The sequence below is a fragment of the Pongo pygmaeus genome, chromosome 17 (genome assembly GCF_028885625.2).
Source record: "Pongo pygmaeus isolate AG05252 chromosome 17, NHGRI_mPonPyg2-v2.0_pri, whole genome shotgun sequence".
Classification (NCBI taxonomy): domain Eukaryota; kingdom Metazoa; phylum Chordata; class Mammalia; order Primates; family Hominidae; genus Pongo; species Pongo pygmaeus.
Genome location: NC_072390.2, coordinates 24,488,952 through 24,505,136, shown reverse-complemented (window position 1 = coordinate 24,505,136; position 16,185 = coordinate 24,488,952). Strand labels below are relative to the sequence as shown.

The 16,185-nt window shown below is 36.1% G+C and overlaps 1 protein-coding gene across 3 annotated transcripts in view; it reads right to left on the bottom strand.

Annotated features, from left to right (window-relative positions):
- The window catches only part of LOC129018678 (ankyrin repeat domain-containing protein 62), a 45,993-nt gene that overhangs the window by 13,070 nt on the left and 16,738 nt on the right, over nucleotides 1-16,185 (bottom strand). For all 3 annotated transcript variants that reach the window (XR_010124144.1, XR_010124145.1, XM_054460372.2), the window contains exons 9-12: nucleotides 10,032-10,065; nucleotides 9,619-9,760; nucleotides 1,992-2,205; nucleotides 210-393 (exon numbers count right to left, since the gene is read on the bottom strand). Coding sequence is in view for 1 of the 3 variants with exons in the window: in XM_054460372.2 (XP_054316347.1) it covers nucleotides 210-393; nucleotides 1,992-2,205; nucleotides 9,619-9,760; nucleotides 10,032-10,065 (574 nt within the window). In the remaining 2 variants the exon portion in view is untranslated. The remainder of the gene's footprint in view (nucleotides 1-209; nucleotides 394-1,991; nucleotides 2,206-9,618; nucleotides 9,761-10,031; nucleotides 10,066-16,185) is intronic.

The window sequence follows — 16,185 nt, the reverse complement described above, 5'->3', positions numbered from 1 at the left end:
ATATCATTGTTTTCCAAAGGTCTTTGAGCTGAAATAAAATATAACTTTGAGGCCAAGATTTATAATAAATAATTGTAGCTATAAGTATCATTTATTTTTAAGACGAAATAAAATTTGTGGTTTGTTTTAGAACTAAGTCAAAGGGATATTCTAAGTAATATTAATTAAATAAAATTAGAAATGTAAAATTTTACCAAACATTAATTTACCTGATTTGAGTTACTTCTTACGGTCTTCAATGCCACTTCCAATGATTTGAGAGTCAGTTTAAGTTGTTTTTTCACTTCAGTTTGTGTCCTATACTGCTCTTCCATTATTTTTAACTCTTCTGTATCCTTTTCATACAACTCTTCAGCCTTTATTCTTTCTTCTTCTTGTTGTTGTAAGATGAATCTGTAGTTAAATATACTTATCTTAAAATCCTTGAAAAACAAAACACTCATATGCTGGTTTATTATCCTAATAAAGTGCCCATGTTCTTGAATATTTTTTCTTTCTAGTTTTCATGTTAATTTCTCACTTCGATGTCTTCCAAAGAAGACATATAAATTGAAAGGTAGTAAGGAATGAACATCCTGCTAATTGATTAGCTTCTGTTACTAGTAATTCTAGTAAATATTATGGAAAAGGATGTTGAAAATTATTAGGTAAAGTTACAAGTTAAAAATTACCTTTTCTTCACACAGTAATAATTACTCCTCAGTCAGGATGAATCATTTAGAGTTAGCTAATTTAAAAAAAAGTTATTTTTTATAAACAAGTTGATACCTTCACCAGAAATAAATTTTCATCTTCATAAAATACTGCAGGTATCCCTAAAGATGATTTACATTGTAAGATAGCACCTTCAGATGCCTTCTTGCAATGTGTATCTCCAGATGACAATAATCCAAGACTAAGCTAAGGAATCTAAGATGTTACCCCATACCTTTTATGTTTCTTTTTCTGCTAACACTTTTGACTTATTCTGTTGATTACTATGTATTTTACAAACAATTTTAAAATCCATTCTCAAACAAGACAAGATCTAATATCTAAACAATAAAGAATAATATCTGCCTTCTGCATAGAAGTCTGAATTAATTTAAACTCTGTAGCAGAGACAGATGTTCACTAAGCTAATCAGTAATCACTTTCCATTTTACTTTTCATTCGCTGCATATTAAGAGTAAAACTGGGCCAGGCGCGGTTGCTCACACTGTAATCCCAGAACTTTGGGAGGCCAAAGCCAGCAGATAACTTGTGGTCAGGAGTTTGAGACCAGTCTGGCCAAAATGGCAAAGCCTCATCTCTACTTAAAAAAAAAAGAAATTAGAAAGGCATGGTGACGTGTGCCTGTAATCCCAGCTACTTGGGAGGCTGAGGCACAAGAATCGCTTGAAGCCGGAAGCAGAGGCTGCAGTGAGCCGAGATTTCGCTGCTGCACTCCAACCTGGGTGACAGCGCAAGACTGTCTCGAAAGGACAAAAAAAAAAACTGGTTAATTTTAAAAATAATTACTCTGGGTGGAGAAAAGTATACATTTCATACTCAAATTATAAATTATAAACTTTCTTAAGAACAACTTAGTAATAGTAATCAAAGATCTCTTTTAAAAAGCTCCTATACTCTAACCAGATAGCTCTATTTTGAAAAATTTATCTGAAGTAAAGAAATAGAAATGTAGAAAGCTATGGATATGTAAGATGTTTCTTACAGCATTAATACAAAAAATTAAAAACCCCAATTTCAATTTATTAAATAATGAAATTTCCATAGGGTGGAATTCCATATAGCCATTAAAATAATGATTTAAAGGAATATGTAATTAATTATTAGAGAAGTATTCACAATTAACTTGTGATTTTTTATCCAAAAATTTCACATTCCACAATTTTAAGAGGTTTTCTTCTCTATTAAACCCTAGAAGGTAAGTCAGCTATTACAAAAATTATCCTACATATCCTTAGTATAAATAGTTCAAATATTTCTTTAAAACTAGAATGTGATACCTCAAATTACAGAGCTTTTTTTTCCTTTCAAGATTCTGATGCTCTAACTGTGATTTGGTTTTGTCTGTTTCAGATAGTACCTTTTGTAGTATGCTAATATTATTTTTCATTTTTTGAAATTTTACTTTAAGTTGTTCACAGTAACCTTTTTTATCCTCTATTGATCCTTCACATGCAGCTGTTGCATTCTTGATTTTCAATAGGCTAACAAAATCTGTAAGCGGGAGAAGACAAAACAGAGATAAAATACATGAGTAGGTTTTTAAATATAAAGGACTATGCATTTCAACATGGCACTCATTCATACACTGAATGAATATGTACATATTAAGTGCTTGCAATGTGGAAAATATTTCAGAAAGCTCTTCAGATAAAACAGAAAACACATCTGATCTTGTTTAGCTTCAAGTGTAGTAAAGAACACAGACAAAAATGTGACAATTACAAATTCGGAGAGATGCTATAAGAATACATAGTTGTTTTAGTCACGTAAGAGAATCTGACCTATACTTGGCTCAGGGGAGATTTCCCTGAGGAAGAGAAGGATACACTGAGAAATAAAAAATGAGAAGGAAGCGGTTGAGCAAAGGAGGAAGCAAAGCACTCTGGCTAGTCTGCTGCACATGCTGGAGCTCTGCGGCAATCTGCTTACAGCCAAGAGGGAGCAACGGGTGCTGATTTTCCTCCTTACCTGAAACAACCAAAAACAACACAGACAAAATATATTCAACAATGATTTTCAACACAGTGGACTTCAGATAATGAAGATGGTCATCACTAAAAGACAGGAAACAAATGTAGGCCTTTTTGTTGACAGAGCTTCTTTTGTTGACAGAGCTCCCAGGCCATGACAAAGCGAGAAAATCTGACATAGATTCCCTGAGCTGGGGCGGTGACCCTAAGAATCCGGTAAAACAAAAGCAGAGAGAAATCACAGGACAGAACACTGGAGAGGAGAAAGCAGCAGAGGAAACAAACCCTGGAGATCTGCAGAGGTCCCCTCTGAAGTATTTAGTGGAATAATGAAAAAAATGGATGTGTGCTAGGAAACTTCCTAAGACCAAGGGGTGGCGAGCGGTGGGGGGACACGCTAGAGAAAGATGAGGAGAAACCAAGCCTGTTGTTCACAAAGTGCCCAGAAGAGGGTCCAATCCCAAGAGCCAGGCCCAAAACACTCATACTTCACAGGACAATAAATAATCCGAAAACTCTTGCCTCAGGAGTGGCAAATTACTCAAAATCTAAAAGCAAGAACAAAAAGAATTCTGTTTATAAGTAAATCACTGTACCCCAAACAAAGCTCAAGACAATAAGTGGAGGCATGAAAGGTATTTCTTTAAAAATCAAACCACACTTGCAGAAATGTAAATTACAATGTCAGAGGTAAAAACTACAGTGGAGGAAAAGAAACACAGATCACAATTGTAAATCTGTCATGATGAACTATGAGAAACCTTCAAGCAACTAATATATAAATCCCCAAATAGAAAGGAACAAAGACAGAAAAGAAAATTGAAAAATAATTGGCCAAAAACATTCTAAACTTGGCAAAATCCATATTCCCACAGATTCAGGAAGGAACTGTCTGGGACAAAATAATTAAATAAAAGTGTACCATTCTCATTTTCTTATACCATCTATGATGTGGTATGACATTACTTGAAGGTAGACTATGATAGGTTAAAATTACATACTATAAATCCTAAATAAACCATTGAGATAGCAAAGAGTTATATATAAAAAACCAAAAAAGAAATATGAAATTAAATCATAGAAAATAGCTGATTAATCTAAAGGAAAGCAGAAAAAGAAGGGGAACAAATAATAGCGAGACTAACAGCAATCAAACAGCACAATGACAGACAAACTTAACTATATTGAATATCACATTATAAATGAAACTGGTCTACAAGCCTCAATTAAAAAGCAGACTGACAGATTCGATAAGAAAGCAATACCCAATTACATGCTGTCTATAAGAAATGTACATTAAATGTAAAGACATAAATCGGCTGCAAGAATAGAAAAAGATATGTGCTAATACTTGACAGAAGACTACTGAGAAGAAATGGTTCAATTAATATCAACGTAGATTTCATAGCAAAACAATTTCCAGCAATAAATAAGGTCATGTCACAATGATACAAGTTTCAGTTAATCAAGAAGATATAATAGTCCTAAATGTTTATGCCCCTAATAACATAAGAAATTCAAAATACATGAGGCCAGAGTAGACAGAACTATAAAAAGAAATAGACAATTTCTAGGTAATCTGAGGTTTCAATACCCTTTACTCAGGAAGTGATAGAACAAGGAGGCAGAAAATTAGCAAGAATAGAGCAGACTTAAACAACACCATGCCTTTCTTTTTTTTATTTTTTATTTTATTTTATTTATTATTATTATTATTATTATTATTATACTTTAAGTTTTAGGGTACATGTGCACAATGTGCAGGTTAGTTACATATGTATACATGTTCCATGCTGGTGTGCTGCACCCATTAACTCGTCATTTAGCATTAGGTATATCTCCTAATGTTATCCCTCCCCCTTACCCCCACCCCACAACAGTCCCCAGAGTGTGATGTTCCCCTTCCTGTGTCCATGTGTTCTCATTGTTCAATTCCCACCTATGAGTGAGAACATGCGGTGTTTGGTTTTTTGTCCTTGTGATAGTTTACTGAGAATGATGATTTCCAATTTCATCCATGTTCCTACAAAGGACATGAACTCATCATTTTTTATGGCCGCATAGTATTCCATGGTGTATATGTGCCACATTTTCTTAATCCAGTCTATCATTGTTGGACATTTGGGTTTGTTCCAAGTCTTTGCTATTGTGAATAGTGCCGCAATAAACATACGTGTGCATGTGTCTTTATAGCAGCATGATTTATAGTCCTTTGGGTATACACCCAGTAATGGGATGGCTGGGTCAAATGGTATTTCTAGTTCTAGATCCCTGAGGAATCGCCACACAAAGTACCTATGGAACACTTACCAAAATAGACAATGTTTTAGGCCATACAATAAATCTCATTAAAAAGATTAAGTAAAAAGAATGTAAGCCATACAAAGTACATATCCTAACCACAAATCAATGATATTAGAAACCAATAACAAAAATAATGCTAAGAAATACTCAAATACATGAAAACCAAGAAACACACATCTAAATAACCCTGGTTCAAAGAGATGATGAAAAAAGAAAATATTTTGAACTGAATAAAAATGAAAAAATAACATATCGGGGTTGGTAGAATGCAGCAACAACTGCACTTAAATACAAATTTTTAGCATTAAATGTCAATATTAGAAGAATCTCAAATCAATAACCCTGACTTCTACCTTAAGAAAATGAAAATAAATAAATAAATAAATAATAGAATAAAATCAGAGAATTAAACCCAAAGCAAGCAGAAGGATAAAAAACAAAACCACCTGCTGTGGTCTGAATGTTTGTGTTCTCAAAAGTTTATATGCTGAAACCTAATCAAAAGGGCAGATTTTTAGAGGTAGTCATATCATGAGAGCCAAGCCCTCATGAATGGGATTAGTGTTCTTATTCCATTAATTATGGGATTAGTGTTCTTACAACACACCCCAGAGAGCTCCTCCGCCCCTTCTGCCATGTGAGGACACAGAGAAAAAGAACACATCTATGATCCGGGAAGGTTCCTTACCACACAGCAAATTTGACAGCACCTTGACCTTGGACTCTGCAGACTCCAGAACTGTAAGAAATCATTTTCTCCTGTTTAGAAGCTACCCAGTCTATGGTATTTTGTTATACTATTGGTTTCAGAACAACAACAAAAAAGGAAGATCAGCAACACCAAACACTTTGGGAGACTGATAAATGTGAGAAATCTCTATTTACCCTGGCTGATCAGGAAGAAGAGAAGATACAAATTACTCATTTCAGAAATGAGTAAATGTCACATGATTACAGACCGTACAGATACAAACAAAAAAACAAGGTGACATTATAATTTTTATGTGTAAACATAACAAAAGAGATAAAATTAAGAAATTCCTTAAAAGGGGAAATTACTAAACCTTAACCAAGAAGCAATAAATAACCTGAATTGCCCTAAATATAAAAAATAAACTTCAGTCATAGCTGAGGACCGTCCTAGCAAAAGAAATTCAAACTCAGCTAGCTATGGCAGTGAACTCCACTAAACATTTTCAGAAGAAATAATACAACTCAACACTAACTCTCCAAAAAGAAACAAAAAAGAGTACACCCCAATTCACTCTTTAATGTTAGCATTACCCTGAACCAAAACCAGACAATGATATTACCAATAAAAACTCCCTCATGAGCATGAATGTAAAAATTGAACCAATCTGTGAAACAACCAAGACATCCTCCGATACGTGAATGAATAAACTGTGGTTAAACAGCCAAACAATGGCATATTACTCCATGCTAAAGAGATATGACAAATCAAACCATGAAAATACATGAAGGAACCATACATGCATATTACCAAGTCAAACAAGCCAACCTAAAAAGGTTACTTTCTTTTTTTTTTTTTTTTTTTTAAGACAGAGCCTTACTCTGTCTCCCAGACTGGAGTGCGATGACGCAAGCTTGGCTCACTGCAACCTCTGCCTCCCAGCTTCAAGCGACTCTCCTGCTTCAGCCTCCTGAGTAACTGGGATTAGAGGCGCCCGCCACCACACCCGGCTACTTTTTGTATTTTTAGTACAGACAGGGTTTCGCCATGTTGGCCAGGCTGGTCTTGAACTCCTGACCTCAGGTGATCCACCCATCTTGGCCTCCCAAAAGTGCTGGGATTACAGGCGTGAGCCACCGTGCCCGGCCTAAAAAGGCTACTTTCTGTATGATTCCAACTATATGACTTTCTGGAAAATGTAAAACTATGGATATGGTAAAAACATCAGTGGCTGCCAGAGGATGAGGGACACCAGGAAAGGATACACAGGCAGAGTACTGAGGATTTTTAGGGAGGTGAAAATAATGTATATGACACACATACATGTCAGTGTACCTTAAGACCAAACCCATACGATGTACAGCACCAGTGTACAATGCACACTACGGGCTGCAGGTGATTCTGATGTGCCAGTGTAGGCTCATCCATTATAGCAACTGCACCACTATGGGGAGAGCTACTGATAAGGACGGAGGCTACATATGTGTGCAGGTAGAAGGTATTTGAAAAATCTCTGTACCTTCCTCACAATTTTGCTGTGAACATAAAACTGGTCTGATAAATAAAGTCTTTATAATAAACCAATAAAGACTTTATCATAACTTCTTTAGCAAATTGAATCCAACAGTATAATAAAAGGACAGTACATCACAAACAAATGGGGTTTTTTCCCAGGACTGCAGGGTTGGCTTAACATTCAAACATCGTTGTTGTTTGCCAGATTAACAACGGAAAACAGTAGATCCACAGAATCATCTCGACAGATACAGGCATTTGATACAATTCAACACTCATTTCTGATTTTGTAAAAATGAAAAAGTCTTAGCAAAATAAGAATCCAGGAACCTTCTTCAGCATGATAAAGAACATCTATGATGAACCTACAGCTAACATGTATGATGGTGAAAAACTGAATATGTTCTCCAGAAGATGAAGAACAACACAGGAATGTCTGCTTTCACTGCTTTTATGCAGCATTGTTCTGAAGATTCTAGCTAGTGCAGTCAAGCAAGAAAAAGAAATAAAAGTCATCCCAGTTGAAAAAATAAATGAAACTGTCTTTGTACACAACCATGACCACACAATAGGTTTGGGTAAACTCTAACCTGTGGGCCAGCTTCTTGTCTTCGTCAATGAGCACAGCTGTGTTCATTAATTATACAGGTTGTCTATGGCTGCTCTCATATTACAATGGCAGAGTCTATCAGCTACAACAGAGACCCCTTTTGCCACAAGTCTTTAATAAGAGGGTACTTTGAAAAAGAAAAGGTTCGAAAATCTTTGGTCTATGTAGAAAATCTGATCAAATCTACCAAGAATTAATAAGTGAGTATTATTAGTACCAGGACTAATAAGTGAGTTCAGTAAGACTGAAGTATGCAAAACCAACATACAAAAATCAACTGTATTTCCATACACTCGTGATAAACAATCAGACTAAATTTTTAAGCATATGATTTACAACTACATCAAAAACTGAAACAGATAAATCTGATAAACTACAGAAAGACATACACTAAAAACTACAAAATATTACTGAGAAAATTAAATATGACTTATATAAATGCAGACATCCATTTTTTTTAAAGAGTACAAGGATTCATTATTGTTAAGAAGTCCATTCTCCATAAATTAATCTATAAATGCAACACAATTCTAACCTAATGTCCAACAAGCCAGCACTTGCTGGACATTTTTAAATGACGAGGTGATTCTAAATTTTTTTAAATTGACAAGCTGATTCTAAAGTTCATGTGGAAATGCAAAATCTAGCATAAGCAAAACACAACGAAGAACAGAAAAATCAACTTCAACAATTATTATACATCAACAGTAACCAAAACAGTTGGCCACTGGTACAGGATGAATATCCCTTATTAAAAATGCTTGGGACCAGAAGTGTTTCAGGTTTTGGATTTTGGAATACTTGCATCTACATAATGAGATATCTTGGCGATAGGACCCAAGTCTAAACACAAAATACTATTTCACAAAGACAGATGGTAATTAAAAAAATTCTTTTAATAATTTTGTACATGAAACAAAGTTTGGGTATATGAGGTGAACATGTTTAGTCATTAGGATCATGCATATTAACCACACCCATAAGAACGGCTACAAATAAATACCGCAATACTTAGTGTGACAACACAGTAACCGCAACTGTCCTGTTGTGCTGATCAGATGGAAATGGTACACTTTTTTTGAAAACAATTTGGCAGCTTTTTCTAAAAAGGGAACATAAAGCAGCATAGGACACTTTTGTGGATTATGGATAACTATCTTGATTATGGTGACACTTTCACACGTGTATGTATCTGTCAAAACTTATCAAACTATACACTTTACATATGTGAACTTTAACATGTATCAGTTATACCTCACTGAAGCTACTGACTGTAGGAGCAAACACCTGGGGCACTGGCTGTGACACACAGAGAAACAAGGGTATGAAATGAAGCAGTATAAAGCTAGAGCATTGTCATCTTTACCTTATAGCAATGACAAGTGGCAGTTGGGTGTTAAGCAAGCAGGTAACATGATCAGATGTGAATTTTAAAAATGTATATAATTATGATTGCAGAATAGACCATGGCTTTGGAAGGTGGGGCAGTAGGGAAAAGAGTTGTAAGGTTATCACAGTATTCCAGGTACGAGATAATGACAACCTGACCCTGGGTAAAGGCATAGAAGAGAAGCAGAGTCAACAAATAGATTGGGAGTGTCATTCACACTGAGAAAGGTACAGTGGAATGATCACAGCTCTTTGGCTAAGAGTATACAAGATAGAGTAGGTCTCATTCTATGTTCACAAGAAGCATATTTCCGAGATGAACATCCCTATTAACACATCAGTGTTCTATGGTACAGTGCTAAGCAATATGTGCATAAATTACTATAGGATAGGGAAAGAGTCTTATATTTATGCATTGGTCCTACCTTTACACTCCTTTTCACTTTGTTCAATGAGTAACATAAAATTCTTATCATCAGAGTAAGGCAACTCATCATCCTCTGAGGTTTTTTCAGATGACCCAGTTATGTCATTAAGATCATCCCTGAAATATATTTGGCTTTTAACCTATAAAATAAATAACACTGTTTCAAAATGCCCTCAAAATATTTATAGCATATACTAAATATACACCAGCGGGAATTATTCATCTTTTTACATGAGCAAAAACACAGGTACTTCTTAAAATAACTGACTTTGGTTAAAAGGGTGCTTTTATGAATGGTTACCGCTGCTTTATCAAAGTCAATGTCTTTACAGCAAAAGATTTTCTGTTTTTTACCGTGATCTTTTTTAAGGTATGTTCAACAGCATTCTTGACAATTTACTTTTATAATACCTTGCTCTTTTCATTAGAGGTTTTCCTTGCAAGCCTAAAAAAAAAAACAAAAAATTCCAATCAGGCAAATAGTAAATATGTAAAATACAAAGAATACCTAAAACTTTTTTATATAAAACCTCTGTGTTTGTAGTTTCTCTCTCTTATTTATAATGTTTACAGGTAATGCTTTTACAGGTGATGCAAAATACAATTTTTTTTTTACAAGGGGAAAAACTATAAATGGAAAGGGTAGCACTACAGGACAAATGAAATATACTAATATCAAAAAATTGAGTTTAAATCAAGCTTTCTGATCATCAAAGACAGAAAAAAACATGTTATTTGCAGTATTTGATAGAAAAATATGTATCCTGGGGTTTTCTCTCATCGCCCTTTTCAATACAAACAAAGTTTTACTGGTACTAAGACCTATTTGATAAATATTACTTACGTAACCAAATCCCTTTTTTAATGATAACATTAGCTAGGCTTTTCAGGACATACTGTGCAAGTCTCTACTGTGCACTATTCTAAACACTGTACACGTATTTAAGTCATTTAAATCCTCCCAGCAATTCTGTAAAGTAGGTAACATACTAGATATTTTATAAAGAAAGAAACTAGGCACAGAAAGGCCACATAACTTGCCCAAACACATAAAACTGTTCAATAGCAGACTAAGCATTCAAACCCAAGAACTCTGGCTCCAAAACATGTGTTTCACAATATGCTATGAAAGTAATATTTACTTTCAAGTAATATGATAGCAGATGAATTCATATTATCTTTCCATTTCTGAATATAAGTAATAATTTCTGAATCTTGCAATATTTTAAAAATAAGATTTTAACCTTGGCATTTTTTTTAAGTTCAGTGGTACAACTGCAGGTTTGTTATGTATGTAAACTTGTGTCACGGGGGTTTGTTGCAGATTATTTCATCACACACGTATTAAGCCTAGTACTAATTATTCTTCCTGATGCTTTCCCTCCACTCATCCTCCACTCTCCACCTTCCAAAAGGTGCCAGTGTGTTTTGCTCCTATCAATGTGTCTATGTGTTCTCACCATTTGGCTCCCATTTTTGAGAGAGAACATGTGGTATTTGGTTTTCTTTTACTGTGTTAAATTGCTAAGGATAATGGCCACCAGCTCCATCCATGTTCCAGCAAATGACATGATCTCATTTTTTATGGCTACCTAATATTTCCTGGTATATATGTACCACATTTTCTATATCCAGTCTATGAGCGATAGGCACTTACTTTGATTCCAGGTCTTTGCTATTGTGAATAGTACTGCAACGAACATATGCATGTGTCTTCATAACAGAATAATTTATATTCCTTTGGGTATATACCCAGTAATAAGATCGCTAGGTTGAATGGTACTTCTGTCTTTGAGGAAATGCCACACTGTTTTCCACAATGGCTGAACTAATAATATACACTCCCACCAACAGCCATACGCATTCCTTTTTCTGTACAACCTCACCAGCATCTGTTATTTTTGTACTTTTTTTTTTGAGATGGAGTCTCAGTCTGTCACCCAGGCTGGAGTGCAGTAGCATGATCTTGGCTCACTGCAACCTCCGCCTCCCAGGTGCAGGCAATTCTCCTGCCTTAGCCTCCTCTGTAGCAGGGATTATAGGTGAGTGCCACCACGTCAGGTTAATTTTTGTATTTTTAGTAGAGACGATGTTTCACCATATTGGTCAGGCTGGTCTCAAACTCCTGACCTCGTGATTCATCTGCCTCAGCCTCCCAAAGTGGTGGGATTACAGGCGTGAGCCACCATGCCCAGCCTGGACTTTTTAATAATAGCCATTCTTACTGGTGTTAGATGGCATGTTAATAGGGGTTATGATTTGCATTTCTCTAACGATTAGTGAAGTTGAGCTTTTTTTCCATGTTTGTTGATCTTGTGTATGTCTTCTTTTGAAAAGTATCTGTTCTTGGCCTGGAGCAGCGGCTGACATCTGTAATCCCAGCACTTTGGGAGGCCAAGGTGGGCAGATTACCTGAGGTCAGGAGTTCGAGACCAGCCTGACCAACATGGCAAAAACCCATCTCTGCTAAAAATAAAAAATTAGCAGGGTGTGGTAGGGCATGCCTGTAGTCCCAGTTACTCGGCAGGCTGAGGCATGAGAATCACTTAGCCTGGGATGGGGAGGTTGCAGTGAGCGGAGATCACGGCACAGCACTCCAGCCTGGGAGACAAAGCCAGACAAAAGAAAAAGAAAAAAAGAAAAGTATCTGTTCATGTCGTTTGCCCACTTTTTATGGGGTTTTCTCTTGTATTTAAGTTTCTTACAGATGTTAGATATCAAACCTTTGCCAGATGCATAGTTTGCAAAAACGTCTTCCCTTGTGGAGGTCGTCTGTTCAGTTTGATGACAGTTTCTTTTGCTGTGCAGAAGCTCCTTAGTTTAATTAGATTCCATTTGTCAATTTTTGCTTTTGTTGCAATTGCTTTGGCACCTTCATAATGAAATCTTTGCCGGTGCCTATGTCCAGAATGGTATTGCCTAGATTGTCTTCCTGGGTTTTTATAGTTTTTGGTTTTACAGTTAAAACTTTAATCCATCTTGAGGTAATTTTTGTTTATGGTGTAAGGAAAGGGTGAAGTTTCAATCCTCTGCATATGGCTAGCCAGTTATCCCAGCACCATTTATTAAATATGGTCCTGTCTTTGTTGCTTTTTGTCAGGTTTGTTGAAGATCAGAGAGTTGCAGGCGTGCGTTCATATTTCTATTCTGTTCAACTGGTCCATGTGTCTGTTTTTGAACCAGTGCCATGTTGTTTGGTTTCTGTAACTCTGTAGTATAGTTTGAAGTCAGGTAGTGTGATTCCTCCAGCTTTGTTCTTTTTGCTGAGGACTGCCTTGGCTGTTCACACCCTTTTCTGGTTCCCTATGAATTTTAAAATAGTTTCTTGTAGTTCTGTAAAGAATGTCAATGGTAGTTTAATAGGAAGAGCATTGAGTCTACGAAATGCTTTGGGCAGTATGACTTTTTTTTTTTTTTTTTTTTTGAGATGGAGTCTTGCTGTTGTCGGTCTGGGCTGAAGTGCAATGGCATGATCTCTGCTCACTGCAACCTCCGCCCCTGGGTTCCAGCAACTCTCTTGCCTCAGCCTCCCGAGTAACTGAGATTACAGGCGACTGCCACCACGCCCGGCTGATTTTTGTATTTTTAGTAGAGGCGGGGTTTCACCATGTTGGCCAGGCTGGTCTCGAACTCTATGTCTGAGCAGTGTTTTGTAGTTCTCCTTGTAGAGATCTTTCCCCTCTCTACTTAGCTGTACTCCTAGGCTTTTATGTTGTTGTTTTGGTGGCAATTGTGAGTAAGAGTTCGTTCTTGGTTTGGCTCTTCACTATTGTTGGTCTATGGGAATGGTACTAATTTTTGCACATTGATTTTGTATCCTGAGACTTTCCTCAAGTTCTGTCAGCTTAAGTAGATTTTGGGCTCACACTATGTGGTTTTCTAGGTATAGGATCACGTCATCTTCAAACTAAGATAGTTTGACTTCCTCTCTTCCTATTTGGATGCCTATTATTTCTTTCTCTTGATGGATTACCCTGGCCAGAACTTACAATACTACGTTGAAAAGAAGCGATGAGAGAGGGTATCCTTGTCTAGTGCCACTTTTCAAGGGGACCGCTTCCAGCTTTTGCTCATTCAGTATGACATTTGCTATGGGTTTGTCATATATGGCTCTTATTATTTTGAGGTATGTTCCTTCAATAACTAGTTGAGAGTTTTTAACATAAATGTTGAATTTCATCAAAAGACATTTCTGAATCTATTGAGATGTGATTATCTCAATAATAAACAGAATAATTCTGTTTATTTGATTAATTACATTAATTGATTTTTTTTTTTTTTTGAGACGGAGTCTCGCTCTATCACCAAGGCTGGAGTGCAGTGGTGCAATCTTGGCTCACTGAAACCTCTGCCTCCCGGGTTCAAGCGATTCTCCTGCCTCAGCCTCCTGAGTAGCTGAGACTTCAGGTGTGCGCCACCACGTACAGCTAATTTTTTGTATTTTTAGTAGAGACAGGGTTTCATCATGTTAGTCAGGATGGTCTCAATCTCCTGACCTCATGATCCATCCACCTCAGCCTCCCAAAGTGCTGGGATTACAGGCATGAGCCACTGTGCCTGGCCTATTGATTTGCACATGTTGAAACAATCTTGCATCACGGGGATGAAGCTAAATGCTCACATCAAAAAGAAAGATCTTAAGTTAACAACCTAATGTCACAACTAAAACAACTAGAAAGGCAGGAGGAAAATCTAGGTGAGTGACTGACATTCTGAAAGCCAAGTGAACAAAGTGATATGGTGGAGAAAGTTCTCCATGGGGTCAAATATTGCTGATAGGTTAAATAAAATGAGATCTAAGAAATTATGTCTAGATGTATTACAGTGAAAAAATGACAAGTTTGAGAATAACAATTTTGGAGGAGCGGTGACAGTGAAAATTACGGCAGTGAGTTCAAGAGTGAATGGAAGGGAAGGTTGAGTCCATGAGTACAGACGGTTCAATTTCAAGGATATCATACCTAAGTGGCATTATCGTGGATGACCTAATTTTCTTCTTGTTCAGCTGTATTTCCCAATCCTTTTATAATGATTAATTAGCTAGTATGTTTTAACACCTTAAGCATTTTAAAAATTATACACATATGGCATTTTTATAAGCCAGACCATGGTATAAATGAATAAAGCCATAAAATTATAGAACCAGAAGTCCCCTTGAGCATTTCTAGATTATATAAAAGTGATTATCATTTTGCTCATGCTTATAAAGACCACAGAAAGACTAATGATTTCAAGGACAGTATTTCTTACTTGAGAAAACTCACCCAACTCTGAGACATTTTATACTCATCAAATACACAAAGCAATTAGTCATACTAAAATACTCAATTCTGTAACAGGAATAAAAAGCGACAATGCAAAAATATCTTATTTTGTAAACTTAATTTTTGTAATTTATACAATATGAAGTCACTATTGAAAAATATTGTGTGGTGCATACTTTTCAAAGGAAGAGTAATGACATGCATTGAGAGTGCCTCTAAACAGGAAATACACTGCATTGGCAGCACCTTGGTTTTAAGCACACAGGTCAGCAAATTAATAGTGTGTGCCAAATTCAGCCTACTACCTGTTTGTGTTTTTCTTTTTTTTGTAACAGTGAAACCTATTCTTTTACTGAACGACAACAAAACCTATTCATTTATTGAATGACAGTAATTCATTTATCGAGTGACAGAGTGACACCTATTCATTTATTGTCTATGAAAGATGTTGGACTACAACAACACAGACCCTCTGGTCCATAAAGCCTAAAATTGTTACTATCTGGTTCTTTACATAAAAAGTTGGCCAACTCCTGGCTTGGTAGATCAAAGGTCCTTTGATATACTTCAATAACGTTTAGCAATATTGTAAATATTTATATAAAATATGGATCCCCATGTGCAATCCCTTGGCAATATTCAGATTATTATAAAGGTCCAATATTTGAGCACTTTTGCATTGAGAAAAACAATTTTATAACTAACGATTATGTTGGTAACAAAGTGAAGTGCCAACGTAGCATGTAGCTTCCTTTTCTAACTCAGTAAACACTATAAGCATTAAGATCATACAGTATTGTATTCCGACAAAATTTGCTTAAGAGAACTAGTACTTGCAGAGTGGGGTACTGCTATAAAGATAACCTGAAAATGTGGAAGAGACTGCAACTGGGTAACGCACAGAGGTTAGAACAGTTTTGAGGGCTCAGAAGATGACAGGAAGATGGAAAAGTTGGGAATTTCCTAGCGACTTGCTGAATGGTTTTGACCAAAATGCTGATAGTGATACGGACAATGAGATCCAGGCTGACATGGTCTCAGATGAAGATGAGGAAGTTATTGATAACTAAAGTAAAGGTCACTCATACTATACTCTAGCAAAGAGACTGGTGGCATTTTGCCCCTGCCCTAGAGATCTGTAGAACTTTAAACTTGAGAGAGATGATTTAAGTATCTGGCAAAAGAGATTTCTAAGCAGAAAAGCATTCAAGATGTAACCTAGCTTATTCTGAAAAGCATTCATGTGGTCACAAAGATGGTTTGGAATTGGAACTTATGTTTAAAGGGAAAGCAACCACAAA